Source organism: Ovis canadensis, chromosome 1 (assembly GCF_042477335.2).
Source record: "Ovis canadensis isolate MfBH-ARS-UI-01 breed Bighorn chromosome 1, ARS-UI_OviCan_v2, whole genome shotgun sequence".
Taxonomy (NCBI): domain Eukaryota; kingdom Metazoa; phylum Chordata; class Mammalia; order Artiodactyla; family Bovidae; genus Ovis; species Ovis canadensis.
The window spans coordinates 105,055,737-105,074,971 of NC_091245.1; the positions used below are offsets into that span (position 1 = coordinate 105,055,737).

Sequence of the window (19,235 nt, forward strand, 5' to 3'; positions counted from 1 at the left end):
GGGTGACTTCTGCCACTGGGTCAAAAAGCAATGCAGGTTTTGTCTTATTCTCTGGAATGCTGAAGTCTGGAGATCTGAGCTGCTTTCTGAGAAGTACAACTTCCCTGAGGCTGCCATGGTGTGAAGAAGCAGAGCCTCAGGGAGAGGTCACATGTAGACACTTCAGTTGGCAGGTCTACTCTTTAAGTCATCTTAGCCCTGGAACCAGACATGTAAGTCAATGAGCCTTCAGATGATTCCTGCCCCCAACTAATACCTCTTCCCCACTTTTGCAGCTTTTCAGCTGCAGCCCCAGACACTGTAAAGCAGAAACGAGCCATCAAGGCTGTGCCGAATTTGAATCAATCCAAAAGCATAATAAAACAGCTTCTTAGGCTACTATGCTCAGGGTGGCTGGTTTGTTACATATACAGCAACAGTAGCCAGAGGAGCACCGCAAGTCTGATCGTAGCCTGTGAGGCCCTGCGCAACTTGGCCCACCATCTTCTGACTTTGCATCTTCCAATACCCTCCCACCGCTCCCTTTCCAGTCTGTTTAGTCTCCCTGTTCTCTCCTGTTAGCCATGTGGCTTGCTCCCTTATTTGCTTCGTATCTCAGAAAGATTTTCCCTAATACATGCACTAGGGAAAACAAACAACAACAAAAACAATGATCACCTTTCGTCATTACTCTGTTACCCCTTAAAAAGTTTTATTCTTCTTCTTGGTAATTATGACTACCTGGCATATTAGGCTTATATATGTTGGTCTGTTTCCCACCCACTAAAATATAAGCTCCATGGAACAGCTTTTTCTTCCTATTTTATTCAGTGCCTGGCCCATAGTATGTACTAGATAAATACCTGCTGAATAGAAGACCACAATCTTCACTTCTTAAGATATTCTAGTTAGTTCTTTTTTTTCAAATCTGTCTCTTCCAAAGCATTTTTTTCCTTTTCTTCTCAAATCTCTGTATTTAATAGTTTAAATACATTTATTTTATATAGTCAGTGGCTCTATTATCTGAAGTTTTCAGTTCCTGCTGCTGCCTCTTGTATCTGTGACTTCTGTTCATCATAAATGAATTGTTTTCTTGTGCTTTTTGTCATTTTTTAAAGAGCAGCCTGTCTTCACTAGGACTTTATCTGTAAGAATCCTGTATGGTTTGGATTGTGGACCTGTTCCTACAGAGTAGTTTTCATGTGCTTCTGCCCGCTACTGCAAGGATATATAAAGTCTTCTGAATAATTTTTTGTATTTACTTCTCAGCTTAGCGATCTCAGACAAAAATAATTTAAATTCATATGAGTTTGGTTCATACTTAAATTTTCAGGGTAGATTTCCACCCACCTCTAGTCAAAGACTAGGCTGAGACAGAAAATTTCTGTTTCCTTGAACTAGGGGATGGAATTTGTTATGATCACCTCCTTTCCCTGAACATGCGCCTTTAAGGATCCTGGCTTTCATACGGGATTCTCACCTCTACTTCTGTTCTGTACAGGCCTAAAATGTTGTCTCTTGGACCCCTCGTGAGCATTAAGACCAAGTCTTTTAGGGACTTCCCTGGTGGTCCAGTGGTTCAGACTCCACGCTTCCACTGTAGGGGGCCGGGGTTCAATCCCTGGTTGGGGAACTAAGATCCTGCATGCCGCACAGCGCGGCTGGAAAAAAAAAAGCAAGTCTTTCAGTTACTGAAACTAGAAAAGCGCCCCAGAACTGCCACAGCATTAAGTCACATACTCACTGCTCATTTTTAGTTCCCTTTTATTTTTGTGGTCCCTGAGAATTTTCCTTACTTCTTTCAGTTCAGGTTATGTGTTAAAAAAAAAAAAGTTTATTCTACCCAGCATCACTAGGTGGTGTTTTGTAATGAAATTGCAAACAGTTTTAGTAACATGGTGTGCCATATTCCAGAGTCAAAAACGATGGTCTGAAAATTTTAAATTTATTTTCATAATAACTAGGCTCAGAGCAGAAAGGCTTCCCAGCTTATAATAAACAAAGACCAAAGACCACTAACTGCAAAGAGAAAAACACAGCTTTACCAACAGAGAGATCTTGCTGTCACCTTAACCCATGCATCTAAACTGGCAGTGTAAACAGTGAAACAATCAGATATTATGTGCCTCTTAATGTGATGCAGTATGAAGACACAGCATCTCCCATGAAGTATTTTTCCAAAAACATATAAACATTACATTGAAGTCCAGTTTACAGGACATACAAAGAATCCGAGAACAAGCTACATGATATCATACAGAAACAATCTGACAAATCGTAGAACATGCTGCAAATCAGCTAGTCTGGTTTCTTCAAAAGCTGACATTAAAAATGTGGAGGAGGAGAGGGCTGCAAACTATTCTAGATTAAGAGACACTTAGAGACATACTGAATACAAGGTATGATATCTGATTACATCTTGGTTTAAAAAGAAAATCTACAAAAGATATTCTAAGGAACAACTGGGGAAACTCCAAGCAGACTGGGCATTAGATAGTATTAGGGAATTACTATTAATCTTGTTAGGTGTGATAATGGTACTATGGTTGAAAAGAAAATTGTCCTTGTTTGGAGAAGCAACTATATTAGTTTTCTATGGCTGTTACAGTAAATTACCACAAACTAAGTGACTTAAACTTCACCAGGCATCCCTGGTGGCTCAGACGGTAAAGTGTTTATCTACAATGCGGGAGACCCGGGTTCAAGCCCTGGGTTGGGAAGATCCCCTGGAGAAGGGAATGGCAATCCACTCCAGGACTATTGCCTGGAAAATCCCATGGACAGAGGAGCCTGGTAGGCTACAGACAGTTGGACACAACTGAGCGAGTTCACTTTCACTTTCAAGTGACTTAAACAGATTAATTTTTTGAAATATTTATTTATTTACTTGTTTGGCTGTGTTGGGTCCTAGTTGCAGTACACTAAGGGATCTTCGTTGTCTCATGCCGGATCCTTCATTATGGTGTACAGACTCTCTGGTTACGGCATGCAGGCTCAATAGTCATGGTGCATGGGCTCAGCTGCTCCGTGACATGTGGGATCTCAAGTTACCAGACCAGGGATGGAACCTGCGTCCCCTGCATAGCAAGGCAGATTCTCAATCACTGAATCACCAGGAAGTCCCTGAACAGTACAAATTTATTATTCTACAGTCTGGAAGTCAAAAGTCTAAAATGGGTCTCACTGGACCAAATTCAGGTCATCAGCAAGGCTTCTTACATTCCTCCTGGAATTTCTAGAGCAATATCTATCTTCTTGCCTTTTCTAGCTGACCATCTGCTTTTCTTGGCTCATGGCCACTTCTCCATCTTCAAAGCCATCAATGCTGGGCCCACTCCTCATGTTGCCATAATTCTGACTTTCTTTTGCCTAAAATTTTCCATTTTTAAGAACGTTTGTGATTACACTGAACCCACTCGGATAATCCAGAATAATATCCATATTTTAAGGTTGAGCTTATTAACAACCTTAATTCCATCTGTTGTCTTGACTCCCTTTGCCAAGAAACTGAAATTCAATCATTCTGGGGATGAGGATGTGGACACCTTGGGGGAGGGGGCATTATTCTAACACTGTAATCTTCAGTATCAGGTGGGCCAAAATGTTCGTTCAGGTTCTTCTTACATCTTACGGAAATATCAATAAAAGCTTTGTGGCCAACCCAATATTTAGAGGTAAAGTCGAAAACTTAACTTCGAAACGATTCAGCAAAAATATGCATGTTACCTATCAATAAAGCAAATATGGCAAAACATTCATTGTTGACTCAAGATAGTAGTTGTAGGACTTCCCTGGTGGTCCAGGGGTTAAGAATCCACCTTACAATGTAGGGGGACCTAGGTTTGATCCCTGGTCTGGGAACTAAGACCCCCATATGCAGGAGAGCAACTAAGCCCATGCGCCACAACTAGAAAGCCCATGCGCCACAACTAGAAAGCCCATGCGCCACAACTAGAAAGCCCATGCGCCACAACTAGAAAGCCCATGCGCCACAACTAGAAAGCCCATGCGCCACAACTAGAAAGCCCATGCGCCACAACTAGAAAGCCCATGCGCCACAACTAGAAAGCCCATGCGCCACAACTAGAAAGCCCATGCGCCACAACTAGAAAGCCCATGCGCCACAACTAGAAAGCCCATGCGCCACAACTAGAAAGCCCATGCGCCACAACTGCTGTAGCTCATGCACTGCAACTAGAAAGTCCAAGTGCCACAACAGAAGATCCCACGTGCAACTAACACCCGGCACAGCCAAAAACAGACAGACACATCAGATGAGAAATTTGGACTCCTCACTTCTTGCTTGCATATTTAAAAAAGAATAAACAGTATGTTTTATCAGTTCTGTTCAGTTACTCAGTCATGTCCTACTCTTTGCAACTCCATGGACTGCAGCATGCCAGGCCTCCCTATCCATCACCAGCTCCCAAAGCTTGCTCAAACTCATGTCCATTGATGATGCCATCCAACTATCTTTTCCTCTGTCGTCCCCTTCTCCTCCTGCCTTCAATCTTTCCCAGCATCAGGGTTTTTCAGTAAGTCAGTTCTTCACATCAGGTGGCCAAAGTATTGAAGCTTCAGTTTCAGCATTGTCCTTCCAATGAATATTCAGGACTGATTTCCTTTAGAATTGAATGGTTTGATCTCCTTGCAGTCCCAGGAATTCTCAAGAGTCTTCTCCAACACCACAGTTGAAAAGCATCAATTCTTCAACACTCAACCTTCCTTATGGTCCAACTCACACATCCATAAATGACTACTGGAAAAACCATAGCTTTGACTACAGGGACCTTTGTTGGCAAAGCAATGTTTCTGCTTTTGAATGCGCTGTCTATGTTGGTCAAAGCTTTTCTTCCAAGGAGCAAGCATCTTTTAATTTCATGGCTGCAGTCACCATCCACAGTGGTTTTGGAGCCCCAAAAAATAAAGTTTGTCACTATTTCCATTATTTCCCCATCTATTTGCCATGAAGTGATGGGGCCGGATGCCATCATCTCACTTTTTGAATGCTGAGTTTTAAGCCAGCTTTTTTACTCTCCTCTTTAACTTTTATCAAGAGGCTCCAGTTCCTCTTCGCTTTCAGCCGTAAGGGTGGTGTCATCTGCATATCTGAGGTCATTGATACTTCTCCCGGCAATCTGGATTCCAGCTTGTGCTTCATCCAGCCCGGCATTTATCTGCTTTGTAACTTTTTATAAATAGAACTTAAAAATATATACATAGCTCTGGCTTGCCTTGTCTTTGTGTTCTTTCTTAGAACAAAGATTCCCTTTTCAACTGTATGCACTTAATAAAACTAGTTGCATATTAATAAAATATGTAAAGACTAGTCATCAAGCCTACTATATTCATCTATTCAGGTTCAAAAGTGGAGTGGTAAAAAGGAAGAAAAGAGCGATACAGGGAGAGCTCAGACTACAGAATGCTATGGTGTTCAGAATGTGGCATCCTAGTAAACAAGTCCTCATGAAAATTATAAACAGAAAGTGCAGAAACTATCATTTGTTCTTACATTTTAAAAGAGTGCAAATCCTGGTTTGCTTTCTACCACTGGGAGACATCGGCCACAGGTCTACCAAGACCTGTTCACCTGCAGATAATGTGTTGCTGTGTTGAATCACTCAGTTGTGTCTGACTCTTTGTGACCCCATGGACTGTAGCCTGCCAGGCTCCTCTGTCCATGGGGATTCTCCAGGCAAGAATACTTGAGTGGGTTGCCATGCTCTCCTCCAGGGGATCTTCCCAACCCAGGGATCAAACTCAGATCGCCCACACTGCAGGTGGATTCTTCAGGTCTGAGCCACCAGAGAAGCCCAGATAATATGTTAAGTATCTTCAAGTGAGACAATCCAACAACACAGAAAAAAAGTTGAGGAAATGAAAACCTCCAACTCAATGAAGGGATCAAGTGAAGATTCTCTTCAAATCAAACTGTTCTGAGGCATCTAGTATGTACACAGTAGTAAGAAATACAAGCAATTCAAGGATTAATTCAAGGATCATACAGTAATTGAGAAATCTGGAGATGTGTTTACCCTCAGAGAAAAAGTGACCTAGTAATAAAAGTGTTAAAATGTGGATGACTTCAAGGATAGACTCTAGGTTTCAGACTAGATAGCTGGTTTCTTCCCCCTTCTTGCAAGATTCTTCTTGCTTCTGCCACACAAGTTACACAAATGTGAGGAGGAATCCTTTCCTCTATCAACCTTATTCTTTCTCTTTATTCTGTACTTACAATAGATATCACTTTAAATTAAGTTAGAAACTCTGAAGTCATGTGAGATGACTCCTTCCTACTTCACTCATTCAAACAAGTAATTTTTTTCATGGATTCTAATATACATATTTTTCTCTATTTTAACCTCTGGTATCAGGGTGTATCTTATAACCAACAGCATTTGACAAGTGACAGTATTTCTTCTTTCTTATTGGTTTATAAACTATTGATACATCTTAAAATCAATGGCATCTTCACATCTGCAGCAACGTGGATGGATCTAGAGCTTCTCAAGTACTAAGTCAGACAGAAAAACACAAATATCGTATGATATCACTTGTATGTCAATTCTAATGAATGGCACAAGTGAACTTCTTTATAAAACAGAAAGACTCTCAGACACAGAAAACAAACATGGTTAACATAGGGGAAGGGGGCAAGGGAGGGCTAGATTAGGAGCTTGGGATTAGCAGATACAAACTATTATATATAAAATAGATAAAGAAGTTACTATTGTATAGCACAGGTAATTATATTCAGTATCCTGTAATAAACTATAATGGAATAGAATATGAAAAAAATACATTTTTATGTGTAACTGAATCACTCTGCTGTATACCAGAATCACAAGAATGTAAATCATCTACACTTCAATTTAAAACCAAATATCAACAGCATCTTAGAGTCCATGAAATACAATATTTATGAAGCGCCTAACATTTATTATTAGTATTTTTCTAGGCATTGAGGATACAACAGTGAACAAAGTCTCTATCCTCATGGACTTCAATCCAGTGGGGGAAAAAAACAATAAACAAATTAACAACATGAATAAGTAAAGTAGAGATAAGATCCCTGAAAAAAGTTAAGCAAGAAAAGGGGAAGGAGTGCCAGATGGGAGGAAGAGACTATTCTTAAAAGCAGAATTGGGAAAGTCCTATCTAAAAAGGTAACATTTGCGCTAAATCCTAAGTTAAGTGAAGAAGTGAGCTCTGCATGTATCTGGAAGAGAATATAACAGGTAGAGAAAAAAGCAAGAATGCTGCTTGAGACAGAATGGTGCTTAGCATATGGCAGAAACAGTAAAAAGGTAACGATGAAGTGCCATCTCCAAGAAGGAGAGTGGCAGGACACGAGGCAGGAGAGGTAATCCAAGGGCCAAACCAAGGACATATCTTGAAAAAAGAGCCAACAGAAATGCTGGTGTACTGGATGAGAAAAAGTACTAGTCAAGCATTATTCCAACACTGTTATCTCCACAATGAATGATGATGCTTTTTATGAAAATGGTGAATAACAATACGTTTGGAAGAAAAATGAAAAATGTAGTTCTAACATGTTAAGTCTGAAATGCCTATTAGACACAAGTCTACAGTTAAGAGGAGATGTTTGGCTGAAGATACAAATTCAGGAGTGATAAACACACAGACAGAATTTAAAGTCATGGGGTAGACAAAATCATTTAAGAAGTGAATGCAGGGACTTCCCTGGTGGTCCAGTGGTTAAAACTCCATGGTCCCAGTGCAAGGGGCAGGGTGCAATTCCTAATCAAGGAACTATGTTTCAAATGCCAGACCAGTGCAGCCAAATGAATAAACAAACAAACAAACAAACAAAAAACCAAAAAGGAGGAGAAGAAGAAGTGAATGCAAAGAAGAGAAGAAGTATCAGGGCTGAGCTTTGGGAGTACTCCAACATTTATAATTGAACAGAATATCTAGCAACTAAGATTGAGGAGTGGTCTGTGAGGTAGGAAGAAAACCAGGAGAACATGGTGTCCTAGAAGCCAAGTGCCTTTTCCCCTACAAATCCAAATCTCTCTAAAAGATCTAAACATCTCTGGAGTCTCTCCACTCTTTCCAACTTTCCTGCCATCCCTTAATTCAGAATATCATCTTTTCTCTCCTAATCTATAGCAAATATTTTAAAAGATCTTATGGTCCCAGTACCTAAGTCCCTCACCCCCAGCTTTCATTTTCCATATAGCCAGTAAAGTGATCTTTAGGAAAAAAAAAAAAAAGAATCCAGTCTCATTATCCCATCTTTAATATCAAAGACTCCCCATTATCAACAACACTAGCACACAGGTCCCTACATCATCTTGTCCCAATTTACCTTCGCAACCTTATCGTCTGCCACTCCTGCTCTTAAGTATTTCATGAGCTAGGCACAACTACATATTCTTTCATTCTTCCGAGCTCTTCTGTGTGCTACTTTCTTTCCCTAGTAAATCCTCCAACTCTTACTTTAAGACTACACAGATATTTCTTTTACTAATAGGGTGACAGTATGTCTTGGTTGCACAGGACAGTCCCAATTTACACCTGGTGTACCCTCCTGATGGTAACAATGATCCTTTCACCGTTAATAGTGTCATTCTGGAGGGTAAATTAGATGGTTGTCCTATCTATGAAAACTTCCCTGTTCCCCTAGGCAGTTTTTTCTCCCACTCCGTTCTCAAACCATTTTTGAACATGTCAGTACCTGTCTCATTACTGAATTACTTGTCCTTTTCCCTTTAAAAACTGTGAGCTCCCAGGGGGTCTGGAACCTTATATATTACTCATTTTCTTATCTCTTGCACCTAATCTGTTCATAAAACGCAGTCAAAAATGTCGGGTTTCAAGGAACTCTATCTCCTGTAAATACTCAGAAGACAACGTAGTCAGAGGAGAGAAAGAATATGGTGTTGGGCAGCAAGTCTGAAACTGGGAGCCAGTCGGAAGAAGGGGTAATCTGTTCCAGGATTAACAGCAAAGGATAGATACAAGAAGAGGACAAGAAACTTCAACTCAAAAGAGGGCCTGCCACCAAAATGTTTTCAATCTATTAGAGAAATATGTTATACTTTCAAAAATTCTTATTTCAGGTATTACAAAGAAACATTCCAAAGTTACATGTTTAAAAAATATTAAAAAGCTACTAGAGTTCAGAAAAAGCCTGCACAAGTCTAGGAAAATGTTTGTGAAGCTGGAATTTAATCAGCTCAGGATACTGCCATCCTTATGGGGCAAAGATATAACTGAACAGTAAGCTCCTTACCATATCTCTATTTCTCTAGTTGCAAACAAAGTCCCTATACAATATTAATATGTTTAATAAATGCTTCTGATGATTAATATAACTTACATTAGTTTTTTCAGTCTGCAATGTACTCTTACACACATTACGTTTTATATGAGGACAACATCTCTGTAAGACAGGCATAGTAGTAAAACTGTCTCAATTTTATAGATGAAGAAATCAGGCTTCCTGGGATTTGTAGAAGAGACTAGGTTTCTAGCTTGCCAGTTTCAACACAAACTCATCTTCACTTTCTGAAGAGCAATGCTATTCAAACTGTGGTCCACAGACTGGTGCTGGTCCATGAACTGTTTATTACCACTCTGCAACAAGATAAGCATAGAAATTCAGAGTAAGCATTTAGAAATTTTTATTTTAATTTGACAGAGTAATTTTATGCCTGTTGAATCTAACAATAAAAAATACTGGGCTTGAATTTGGATATCTCTTTTCCAGTAATTCATCCCATTATATTTACAAAAGTATTGGTCTATATGCTATCTATATTAGAACACCAAACAAAAAGTTGGTCCTTCATCACAGATGGTTTGGAGAAGTATCACTATAAAGGGCAATGTAGATCAATATGTCACTCATGGATGGAACTCAATAACTTTAACTTTGTCATTTTCCTTTTACTTTATATCCATGTTTTGCTAAGTATCATTTTAGACCCTGTATCAGAATTACTTTAGATACGTGTTTAAAATAAATCCTCCCAAGCCCATTTCAAAGTAATGAACTGGAATTTCTCAGTGAGGAGCCAAGAAATCTACATTTTATCATATTTTCCTGGTGTGTATTAGGCATTCCATATAGTTTAAGAATTATTGTTCTAAACTTTCATAATAGAAACAGGCAAGTAAGTAACCTAGGGAATATATAATTAAATAAAGGAATAAAATGGGAAATTCCTGAAGAGATAGGAATACCCGTCTCCTGAGAAACCTGTATGCAGGTCAAGAAGCAACAGGTAGAACCAGACATGGAACAGTAGACTGGTTCAAAACTGGAAAAGAAGTATGTCAAGGCTGCATATTGTCACCCTGCTTATTTAACTATATGCAGAGTACATACATCATGTGAAATGCTGGGCTGGACAAATAGCAAGCTATAATCTAGATTGCTAGGAAAAATATCAATAACCTCAGATATGCAGATGACACTACCCCAATGGCAGAAAGCAAAGAGGAACTAAAGAGCCTCTTAATGAAGGTGAAAGAGGAGAGTGAAACAGCTGGCTTAAAACTCAACATTCAAAAAACTAATATCATGGCATCTGGTCCCATCACTTCATGGCAAACAGATGGGGAAAAATGGCAACAGTGACAGACTTTATCTTTTGGGGTTCCAAAATCATTGGGGATGATGACTGCGGCCACGCAATTAAAAGATACTTGCTCCTTGGAAGAAAAGCTATGACAAATTTAGACAGTGTATTCAAAGGCAGAGACATCACTTTGCTGACAAAGGTCTGTATACTTAATGCTATGGTTTTTCCAGTAGTCATGTAAGGATGTGAGAGTTGGACCATAATAAGGAAGGCTGAGTGCTAAAGAACTGATGCTTTCAGACTGTGGTGCTGGAGAAGACTCTATTTAGAGTCCCTTGGACAGCAAAGAGAGCAAACCAGCAAAGAAACCAACCCTTAATATTCACTGGAAGGACTGATGCTGAAGCTTAAGCTCCAATACTTTGGCCATTTTATGCGAAGAACTGACTCCTTGCAAAAGACCCTGATGCTTGCAAAGATTGAAGGCAGGAGGAGAAGGGGGTGACAGAGGATGAGATGGCTGGATGGCATCATCGACTCAATGGACACGAATTTGAGCAAACTCCAGGAGATAGTGAAGAACAGGGAAGCCTGGTATGCTGTGCAGTCCATGGGGTTGCAAAGAGTCAGACACAACTAAGCAACTGAACAACAAGGAGTTAACCACGTTTGTCCAATCTCCTTCAGAACTTATCTATTACATTCCATTCTTCTTTGGGCAAAGCAGAGAAAATGTAGGCTTTCTTTAGGAATGTTATACTTAAAACAATATTTAAATAATAGTTAAAAGAAGAAAACAAAACAAAACAAAATCCGTTTTATTCCAGGGCACCAGTAACAACAGGTGGTAGGAGAGAGGAGTTTTAAATTAAATGGTTGTGACTTTTCACACTATTCTGAAAAACATGATCTCTTAGCTACATTTCATACACATTACTCAGGAGAGCCTTTTCTCAGATAAATGGTTTTTTCAAGTGATATATTCACCACACAAATTTTAAAACAGTTGGGGGAAGTGCACTTCAATAGGAAGCAAAGTAACATGGTGTGTATCAGGGACAAAGGAGCAGGGGAAATAGAAAGGTGAATAACATTTGAGTGAGGCTAAATATTAAAACTGTGGGCTAAGAACCACAGAAACAACACTTCATTTAATTCTCAAAACACTCCTATGAATTCCATATTATCTCCAGCCTATGAATGAAGTAATTGAGACTTAGAAAGGCTAAATAAACCTGTCTAAAGTCATATAACACATAGGAGCGTGTGCGCATGCTCAGTTGTGTCTGACTCTGCGACCCCATGGACCATAGCCCGCCAGGCTCCTCTGTCCAAGGAATTTTCCAGGCAAGAATACTGGAGTGGGTTGCCATTTCCTCCTTCACAGAATCTTCCTGACCCACAGATTGAACCTGCATCTCCTGCATTAGCAGGTGGATTCTTTACCACTGAGCCACCTGGGAAGACCCTACAAATACATAGGCGAGCCATGATTAAAACCTATCACTATACCAAGGAAGTGGGTTTTCAACTCTCATGTCAATTTTTTTTTAATTGATGGTGGTCACCTGTAACATTCTATCATGAAAGACTTATTCAATCACTGTCTGCCATAGGTGAGTGTGAGTGGTAGTTGCTCAGTTGTGTCCAACTCTCTGCAATCCATGGAATTCTCCAGGCAAGAATACTGGGATGGGTTGTCATTTCCTTCTCCAGGGGATCTTCCCAACCCAGGAATTGAACATGGGTCTCCTGCACTACAGGCAGATTCTTTACCATCTGAGACACCAGGGCAGCCTACCAGTAAGAAACATTTCTAAGTATAAAGACAGGTCAACTTAAAAAGTATCAGCAGACACATGCCTGACTTTATAATATACAGATGATACATTACAATGTTATGAATCCATACACCTTTTCCAAAGGAATACACGAGACAGAGGCAGCAATAAATTATAAGTGACAATCATCAATCAGCTGAAATAATTTAGATGAAGCTTCTCTCTCTCTCGAAGAGATGGGGACTGGCCAAGTGGTCAGGATGGAACTACAATGTGCTTTTAACTTTGTATGAAGAATAAAATTCAGTTCCATGTTGCTGAACACAGTTCTGTTTTTGCCAAATAAATCTTCTACTTCAATTACTGTCCGAATGCTTTATTAAAACTCTGCCTAATTATTTACCATATACACACTCCCATAATCAGAGTAGTAAAACCAGAGATATTTTAATTCAGTGGCCTGTGAGGGTAACCATTTTTTTGCACTTTGAGGAAATAAGAGCTGGGGGGTGGTCATGAAAGGGCAATGGCAGTGATCTGTAAGCCCTAGGAGAGTCTCACAAAAGTTTCTGGCTTCACAAAAATTTCTCCAGAATATCCCTCAAGGATATTTACAGCTCTGTATACTAAATTAGTCATAACACAGAAGGGAGAATGTTATAAGTAGTAACCTAGCCAAATATTTATTCCACAAAAAGTAAGTCTAACAAATTTCTCTTAATGAAAATTCTTGTACTTTAAAGGGGCAAACATAACCATGCAATTAATTCTACCTCACTGGGGCTTCAGAGATTAATAGGCTCATGCCTACTACTTGCAAATGTGAGCTGAATGAACTGCAATTTGACTTCCACCAAACCGGAAATTGTATTTCTAGGTCCTGCCAAAGATCACAGAGCAATGGTTCTGTACTGCACATCTCCAAACTACCCTGATGCACACCAGATAGCCAAGCTCCTTCCAAGCTATCTAATGCTTCCTACAGCCAATCATTTCCAGCAACTAACTCGACACTTTCCTAGGATGGAAGCTCTCTACCTCAGTTTCCTAAAGGAACTTAAACATATACAAACCAAACTGCAAAACAAATTCCTCAAACGGGGTTAAAACCCCTAAGGAAAGACAAAATGGCTATAGAGTATGTTAGACACGACAAAGAGTGAAGCTATCTTCTAATGTACCATTTTATTGGATAGACACTTCCATATAATCCTGGAGATAACAATCTCTGGTATTCATCACTTGATGGAATAGAAAAGGTTGTGGACGAGGGCTTAAGAAGAGTATGCATCAATGTGAATATCTAAGCCCTATTAACTATCTCTTTTTCTTTAAATATTTATTTTTATTCATTTGTCTGCAGCGGGTCTTAGTTGACCAGGGATTTAACCCAGGCCCCCTGCATTGGGAGCGTAGATTCTAAGCCACTAGACCACCAGGGTAGTCCCCTCTATTAACTATTTCTCATTAAAAGGAGGTTTAGAAAACAGGGAACCAAGAGAGACCACCTGATCTCAGCATAGGACACAGAACACAGCGTAGCTTATACTACAATGTATCTACAATACATCTAGCAATATTATCAATCATAGGTTAGAAATTAACGTGACCCAACTATCGAAGACACTGGCAGATTACTAGTGAGTTGACCAAAATGTTCATTTGGGTTTTTCCAGGGACTGTCACAAATATCATTAAAGCTGTTACAAAGCCCCAAGCCTGCAAAGAAAGAAGCTGAGATCCAAAGAAACCATAATTCACTTTTATCAACTTTCTGCTGAGTCAAGACTTACTCTCCAAATGAAAGATGCAAAAATCACATATATGACACAATCAGAATCTGTCCTGGGTTTCCCTGGTGGCTCAGTGGTAAAGAATCCACCTGTCAGTGCAGGAGACACAGGTTCGATCCCCGGTTCAGGAAGATCCACATGCGTAAACCCATGTGCCACAACTATTATTAAGTCTGTGCTCTAGAGCGTGGGAACCGCAACTACCGAACCTGTGTGATGCAACTACTTAAACTCGTGTGTCCTTGAGCCTGTGCTCCGCAACAAGACAAGCCGATGCGATGAGAAACCTGTACTCATTGGGTGGCACTTAAATTGATCTACACTGAAACCAAAGGCACATTAACCCTTTCACCTAAATCTTGATTCATTTTTCTGATACAGCATGCATTTGCTTATTTTTGCTTTTCTCCTTCCTCCATTAACTTATAAACACCATGGAGTGAGGAATCTACTTTATCCACTGCTATTATCCTCAGTTTTGAGATAACTTCCTGGAATGTAAAAGACAAAACTAAACAAAACCACTCAATGATTATCTGTTAAATGAATAACTGGACCCTTCATCTGCATGATGCCTTGGTAGGGGAAGAGGGAGCAGATGAAACTGAGCAAACGGTATACAGTTCTAACTTAAGCAGAACTGATTCATTTCTACTATTTCAGGATTATTCAGCCTTCTTACTAGTTGGAAGACTTCTGATGATTATTCTCTGTCTAAACATCTTCCCATTTCTAGAGCAAGAAGCCTCAACCCCTGTACAATATCCCACCCACCCTCATTCTAGGTAATCCGTTCAATTTTGGCTTTGCATTTTTCATTTTCATTCACCTCCTTGGGTCATATTAGAGAAAGTTATGGATCAGATACACACATACGGGTAATCAACACCAGGGCACCAAGAGCTCCTAAAATTATTTTTGTGACTATGATTTTAGAATGGGAAGATATCAACACAGGGCATCTTCAATAAAGAAGAACCTTAAGACCCTTACGGGCTTCCCTTATGGTTCAGCTGGTAAAGAATCCGCCTGCAATGCGGGAGACCTGGGTTCGATCCCTGGGTTGGGAAGATCCTCTGGAGAAGGGAAAGAAAGGCTGCCCACTCCAGTACTCTGGCCTGGAGAATTCCATAGACTGTATAGTCCATAGGGTCACAAAGAGTCAGACATGACTGGGTGACTTTCACTTTCACTTTATGACCCTTACAGCAGGAAAGAACAGCTTCTCAGCTGGCTTCCTGCTGTTTCAATTTATTTTCTATTAAATCTGATAAGCCTTCTTGAATATAATACTTTCCACTATTACTTACTACCTGGCCCCCTCTAGTCTGCCCACCTAACCAAGTTACTCTGCCCCAATCTTCCAAAAGACAGCCTCACTTTTACGTATGTATATACTACTCTCCTAGTCCTTCCCCTGACACACTTCTAAGTATATATTCCTGTTCTTTATCTGATAAAACATATTCCTGAGTTAATTAATCCTATCTAAATACTTTTTCTTCCAATGTCTTGACACTGCGGCTCACTGCCCATCAAAACTGGTTCCTCCTCCTCCTTCCACAGTAATGGAAATACTGGCTACACTAGATGTTCAGCTTATTACATACATTTCCTAGGTTCCACTGGTGATTGTTAGGCTAAATTCTTGCCAATGGAATACAGAGAAAGTATTATGTGCTACTTTCAGCCTAATAACTATAAAAAGTGGGCAAACTCGTTCATGTTTTTTCCCATTCCTATTGGCTGTCACATAGTTTCAAGCCTGCAGACAAGGACAATACCCTAGAAATTGATCCTCCTGCTAGTGGTATCAACATTTCTTGGGAATTTGTTGGATATACAAACTCTCGAGCCCCATTCCATATCCATGAATCAGAAATTCTGATGATAGGGACTAGGAACTTTCTTTTATGCTTTAACAAGTCTTCCAGGTAACTCTGATGCACACTACAGTATGAGAATCATTGTTCTAGAGATCAGCAGGTAAATCAGTATAAAAGAACCTGAGTTCCTGAATTGCCACATGAAACAACAGAGTATCAGGACGCAATCACTTTGGGCAATTACAAAGTGTTTTACAAAGTATAATTACAAAATTACAATTTGTTTCAAATTGTAAAAAATACTTTCTATTATATTTTGAGGTCTTGCATTTTTATCTTTGTTGCAACTGTTAGGCATATTCTCCCAGTTTTTAAAACTTTTTGGTCACAGGATCCCTTTAAGAGGACACTCCTAGGGACTTCCCCCGTAGTCCAGTGGCTATGACTTCCTGCTCCCAATGCCTGGGTTTGACTCCTGGTCAGGAAACTAGATCCTACATGCCGTAACTAAAAGAGTCTGCATGTTGCAACTAAAGGTCCAAGACACAATGAAGATCCAAGACCGTGTTGCGACAACTAAGGCCTGGCGCAGCCAAATAAATTTATATATATATATATAAAATATATATATATATATATAAAAGGACACTCTTAAAAATTAAAACTCCAAAGAGAGTTTGCTTGTAGGCTATATCAATAGTTACAATATTAGAAATTGAAACAGAATTTTTAAAGTTATCAATTCATTAAAAAATAAGCCCACATTCCACATTAATATTAATATATCCTTTATTACAAAATAACTATTTCTCCCAAAAAAGAAAAATTTAGTGATACTAGTGGCATTATTATACAATTTTGCAAATCTTGTTAATGTCTGGCTTAAAAGACAGCTGGATTCCCATAGCTGTTGCTGCATTCAATCTGCTGTGATATATTGTTTTAGCTGAAGTATATGGAGAAAAACATCTGGTCTTAAACAGATACATAGTTAGAAAAGGAAGGGTATTTTTTAAAAAAGTCTTTAATGAATTCATTATTTAAAAAACTTTTTTAGCTCTGAAATGATTTTAAACTTAGAGAAAAGTTGCAACAATAGTTTTGAGAAGTCCTATACACTCTTCTTTCTGTTCTCCCTAATGTTCATATCTTTTAAAAAATTATTATTAAAATTGAAATATTTTTAAATTAGTTAAATTTTAATTAAAGTATAACTGCAGTGCCAACATCTTTTATAACCATAGTATAACATTCTGAAACCAGGAAATGAACAGTGTTAATAGAATACTATTAACTACTCTACAGGCCTTACGCAAATTTCACCAGTTTTCCTACTCACAGCCTTTTCAGATCCAAGATACAATCCACAATCCCACATAGTATTTAGTTGTCATGTCTCTTTGGTCTCCTCCAACCTGTGACAGTTCACTAGTATTTTTTTCTTAAATAATGTTTATTTGTCTCTATCAGGGTCTTAGTTGCAGCACATGGGATCTTTGTTGCGTCATGTGGGATCTTCCACTGTGGTCTATGGACTCTCTGTTGTGGCACGCAGGCTCTCTAGCTGAGGCATGAGGGCTTAGTTGCTCCAAGCCACGTGGGATCTTAGTTTCCTGGCCAGGGATCAAACCCACATCCCCTGCATTACAAGGTGGATTCTTAACCACTGGGCCAGGGAAGTCCTTTATTAGTCTTTCTTTACTTTCAAATTTTTGAAGAGCACTAGCCAGTTCTTTTGCAAAATGTCTTTCACTTTGGATTTGTGTGATGTTTTCACATGATTACACTGAGGCTATGCATTTTTGGCAATGTCACAAAAGTGATGGTGTGCCCTTTTCAGTATATCAGGAAATATGTGGTGCTGATATATTGAACTATGGGTGTTGTTAACTTTAATCACTTGACTGAGGTGGTGTCTGCCAGGCCTCTCCACTGAAAAGTTGTTATGGGAGATACCAGGGGGATCCATTAAATTCCATTTTGCATCAAATTTCCACCCACTAATTTTAATATCTATAGATAATACTTGCTGCAACAATTATTAGTACTTGCCAGATGTTTCAAAAATTCTTATATGTTAATCTGAATTTTTACTGTAATAAACAGCTGTCCTCATTTCCCCACTTATTCAAGTATTTATTTACCACAATATGGACTGTGGACATTTATCTCATTCCATGGTTTATAATCCATTATCTTTATTTATTTTATTCTTCAAATTGTCCCCAGATTTGGTCACTGGCAGTTCCTTCATGTTGGCTCCCCATTTTTTTTTTTGAAGCATTTCATTACTTTCTGGTACCACATGATATTTCAGACTCATGTGAATTTTTTCTCTTCCTTAGTCATTTCTCCAAGGAGTTCTGGTTCCTTTTATTTCAGACTGGCATCTAGAAACCAAGAACTGATGTCAAATGTGCTCACTGCTATGGTGAACAAGGAAATACACACATGCACACATAAACACACATCTGTATCTTTTTCTATATCTATCTGTATATATGTGCATAAGTATGTATACAGATTAAAACTCATATGAGTTCATACTGATGTGTGTGTGTTAGTCACTCAGTTGTGTCTGACTCTTTGGGACCCCATGGACTGTAGCCAACCAGGCTCCTCTGTCCAGGGAATTCTCCAGGCAAGAAAACTGGAGCGGGTTGCCATTCCCTTCTCCAGGGGATCTTCCTGACCCAGGGATCGAACCCAGGTCTCCTGCATGGCAGATTCTTTACTGTCTGAGCCACCTCATATTGATGAGGGATACTCTAGTACTCTTTTTTAATTGGTCAGAATTGTGGATATGTTCATTTTTGATATAGTCAAAGCTCAATACACATGGGCAAAGGACTTGAATAGAGATTTATCTAAAAGATACACTAATCATCAAAAAGCACATGAAAAGATGCTCAACATCATTAGTCATTAGAGAAATGAAAACCAAGACCAGAATGAGATACCAATTCATACCTACTAGAATGACTATTGGAGAAAGAAATGGCCACCCACTCCAGCACTCTTGCCTGGAGAATTCCATGGACAGAGGAGCCTGGCCAGCTACAGTCCACGGAGTCGCAAAGAGTCGGACACTACTGAGCGACTAATGTTACATTACATTTGGATGACTATAATCAGAAAGTTGAGAAAGTAAATGTTGGTGAGAATGTGGAGAAAGTATAATCCTAGTATACTGCTAGCAGGAATATAAAGTGGGATATCTGTTTTGGAAAATGGTTTAGCAGTTCCTCAAAAAGTTAGGATTATCAAAAACAGAATTATGTTTGTCCCAGGAATTCCATTCAC

The 19,235-nt window shown here is 39.2% G+C and overlaps 1 protein-coding gene across 6 annotated transcripts in view; it reads right to left on the minus strand.

The window, feature by feature from the left end:
- Positions 1-19,235, minus strand: part of GATAD2B (GATA zinc finger domain containing 2B) — a 76,393-nt gene that overhangs the window by 22,988 nt on the left and 34,170 nt on the right. For 2 of the 6 annotated variants that reach the window (XM_069542846.1, XM_069542836.1), the window contains exon 2: positions 9,326-9,582. The exons of the other annotated variants lie outside the window; for them this stretch is intronic. In XM_069542846.1, coding sequence (XP_069398947.1) covers positions 9,326-9,363 — 38 coding nt within the window. In that variant the 5' untranslated portion in view covers positions 9,364-9,582. The remainder of the gene's footprint in view (positions 1-9,325; positions 9,583-19,235) is intronic. 6 annotated transcript variants of the gene reach the window in all.